The following is a 3,732-nucleotide window of genomic DNA, read 5'->3' on the forward strand; positions in this document are numbered from 1 at the left end:
TTTTTTTTCTTCAAAATATGGTTCAATAGTCAATTAGAATGTTTGGATCCCAAGTTTTTACACCCAAAAACATCACATCGAATGTTTGGACACATGCATGGAGTACTAAGTGAAGTCTATTTACAAAAAATTTTGTATGAATAGGCTGTAAATCGCGAGACGAATCTAATGAGCCTACTTAATTCATGATTTTGCAACATTGATGCTACAGTAACCACCCGCTAATTATGAATTAATTATGGATTAATTAGACTCATTAGATTCGTGTCGCGATTTATAATCCATCCCTGCAAAATATTTTGTAAATAGACTTTATTTAGGACTCCGAAATAGTAAGATTCGGGTTCAAAAAAAAATTGGCCAAAAGAACTAAACAAAAGTGTAAACCTTTCATTTATTTACATAAGATCAATAAATTATGGTTAGAATCTCACTTAAAATGATACTAAGTATGTTGCTTTTGGTAACATAGCAATAACTTTAAATGCACTTTTGGCTCGTAACCAGGCGTAATGTCATGATGACCGGTTTCAAATTTTGGAATCGACTCGTAATGTCATGATGACCGGCTTCAAATTTTGAATCACCTGGCTGTGTTTAGATCCTCGGAAAAGTGGGAGAAAAAGTCACATCGAACACTGTAGCACACTATAGCATTTTTCATTTGTTTGTGGTAAATATTATCCTACCATGACCTAACTAGGCTCAAAAGATTCGTCTCGCAACGTACATCGAAACTATGCAATTAGTTTTTTTATTTATCAACATTTAGTACTCTATGCATGAATTATTTGCTATATTTAATGTTTGGATGTGATGGAAAGTTTGAATTTTGGGGAGGTTTCTGGGCATCTAAACACACCCCGTGGCTCGGATCAGTCGGCGTTGGCGTGATCCAAACTAGCCCTTCCTATATAACCAGGCGTCCTCTACGCCCTGCAGTATCACCCAGCCATCATGGCCCTCCGCCACCGCCGCCGCCCCTTGACATGCTCGCCCCACCCGCACACCCGGAGCCGTGTGGGCGGCGCGACCATGATGGTCGCCGACGCCTACCGTGCCGTGGGGGGCGCTTTGCTGGCGGCGGCCAAGTCCGCGATGCTGCTTGACCAGCCGGCGGCGCCTGTCGCTCGTCCGCCGCTCGCCGAGCTCGTCGACGACAGGGAGGCGGCGTTACCCGGCTCCAACCTCGTCGCTCTCGACGGAGTCGCGCCGCTCGCCGAGCTCGTCGCCGACGGGGAGGCGGCGTCGCCCGTCTCCCACCTCGTCGAGAAATTCATCCACCAGCGCGCGGCGGCGGCGTTGCTACGGAGCAAACTCGTCAAGCAGCGACGCTCCGAAATCGCGGGCACGGGGTGCTACGAAATCGTCGAGGAAGAGTCGAACGAGGATTACGAGGAGATGTGGCTGCTGCTCGGCGTCAACCTCGTCAAGCACGACCGGGAGATGGCGCCGCTCGGCTCCAACCTCGTCGACCTGCACCAGGAGGCCGCGCCACTACCCGGATCCGTGCTCGTCCACCAGGGGAGGCGGCATTGCTCGGCAGCAACATCCTCAAGGAGGACAGCTACATCCGCCTCAAGGCTGAGGGAGATGCCTTCCTCGAAATCGTTGAGGAGGAGGTGGACGGAACGACCGCGCCGATCAGTCGCTCGCGCTCGCTCGCACACCTCCTCTCTTCCTCACCCGCAGCGATCACTGGAGAGGGCAAGGCATCGCACCACTCGAAGCGCTGGAGAGGCCAAGGCATCGCACCACTCGAAGCGCACAGGCTGGGCGCGGAAACCCCACTACCCCTTCTGGAAGAATGGCGGATTTGGGATGTGCCGCGACATCGTCGCCCGCTCACCCGTCCGCGATTCCGGGAAGAGGCATCTCCGGGAAGAGGCATCTCCCTGAGCGGCGCATTGCTGCGGACGGTGCCCCCCTCGCCGCTGCCCCCCTCCCCAACTCTGCCACCAAATATGGTACGTTCTACTGCCGTACTGCGAGATCGCTGAGCCAATTGATGCTGACTGCTTTCCCAAGCCAATTGATGCTGACTGCTTTCCAAATCTCTCTTCAGGTCGGTGCTCTTCTGGTGCGGGCGGGGTCCGACATCATCAGCTCGCTGCTCTGGCGTCATGGTGGCGTTCTCTGTCGGCAGCTGCAGCCGTGGGAGCTGCCGGCGTCGCAAGTGCTTCTCCGCCTCAACCCACTGCTTCCTCGCCGCCACCGCAGACGCCGACGTCTACTCCTCCCTCGCCAAGTTCATCCGAACAAAGCCCCCAACCCGCTGCTGGAAGTGGAGGCAGTCCACCGCAAACCACTGCTCCTCCTCCCTCGCCGTCGCCGCCGCCGCTGGCGTCGCAGGCGCCGGAGTCTACTCCTGCTCCCTCGCCAGGTTCGTCTGACCAAGCCCACCGCACTCCCCTCCTGCACTCCGAGACGGTCTTCCGGCACCGAACGATGTCAGTTGCAGTTCGTTTGTTTCTGATCTATCCTTAATATAAGGCATAATTCACCCTCTAACTAGATTATCATCATTCTCAGAGATACTTCAACTGGGAGTCCAATCACATAAACCTGCTGGCAGTTCTGATCATCTCCACAATCTTTCAAGTCATGGGCGTGGGGAGGAAATCAAGAAGTGGAAGGATACCCATCTGACGGTTTACACCGTGTTCATGCTGTTGGCCCTCGGAGGCGTCGGAATCGGCATGATGGCTTCGACGACCGCGGTCGGCATCAATTGGATGAGGAGGGTTTCAGCAAATCTGGCCCGAGCAACCTCCACCGTCTCAGTTGCTCTGCTAACAATCGCTGTGTCAAAACCAATTGGATACAAGTGGGGCATTGGTTTCAGCTGTGCTACAGGCGCCTCGATGATGTTGATTTGGGTGCTGGGGGATCCGGAAGTGAGACATTGGTTTGGTGGAGCAAAGAAGTGGGGCAAGGCTACTTGGGAAAAGACCAAGCTGCGTCTGAAGCAAGCTTGGATTGCCACGGCGCAGAGACTGAAACAAGGATGGGAAAGCACCAAGGGGAGACTGAAACAAAGATGGGACAGCACGAAGGAGACACTGAAGCAGGTTTGGGTTGGCACGGTACAGCCGCCTCCGCGCATGCCACGGCCGTCGAGGGCCTCTTCGGTATGAGTAGATGTAGTTGTCCGTCTAATGTTAGTTTCTTGTCTTGGCTGGTAGAAATCGGAGGATAGGTTGCTTAATGCTGGTTGCATGTGCCCCGCCCCCATAAACAGGCTTGGTAGTGAACTCATATAGGGCGAGACTGAGGTGTACTCTGCGCCGTCGTGCGTGTGATGTGTTCATGTTCAATTTTGAAACAATGTGCATGTTTCTTCGAACCTAACCGTGGAATTTTGAAACGTGGTTACGTTATTCATCGCTCGGGAATGGTCATCACGAAACAGGCGGAGGCTGGCAAAGGTTTTCTCGACGAAGAGAAGACAGCAGCGGAACCCGGTACATGCCCAATTGCCCATGGCGTCGATTTGGAGAAACATCAAGCACATAGGAAGATTAGTGGCTTGCGTTAAACTTCACGCAAATCTATCAATTATGCTGGACCAGAGAACACTGGCTAGAATCTTTGCGGAGCACGAAGTTTTAGCTGCACTAAAAGCTACAGCTACAATTGGCCAACAAGAACTGTGAGACACAACAAAGGACGAGTAGACACAAGCTCAAACACATGCACAAGGCTACAAATAAACAATGAAATGAACACCCA

General features: G+C 52.6%; 1 protein-coding gene across 1 annotated transcript; it reads left to right on the plus strand.

The window, feature by feature from the left end:
* The first annotated feature begins 957 nt into the window (after window positions 1-957).
* On the plus strand, window positions 958-3,348 carry LOC120674940 (actin cytoskeleton-regulatory complex protein pan-1-like). The gene is made up of 4 exons (XM_039956035.1): window positions 958-1,622; window positions 1,807-1,967; window positions 2,066-2,383; window positions 2,533-3,348. The coding sequence occupies exons 1-4, from the start codon at window positions 958-960 to the stop codon at window positions 3,135-3,137; spliced, it is 1,749 nt and encodes a 582-aa protein (XP_039811969.1). The 3' UTR covers window positions 3,138-3,348.
* The last annotated feature ends 384 nt before the right edge of the window (window positions 3,349-3,732 follow it).

This window comes from Panicum virgatum, chromosome 5N, assembly GCF_016808335.1.
Source record: "Panicum virgatum strain AP13 chromosome 5N, P.virgatum_v5, whole genome shotgun sequence".
In the NCBI taxonomy this organism is placed as follows: Eukaryota; Viridiplantae; Streptophyta; class Magnoliopsida; order Poales; family Poaceae; genus Panicum; species Panicum virgatum.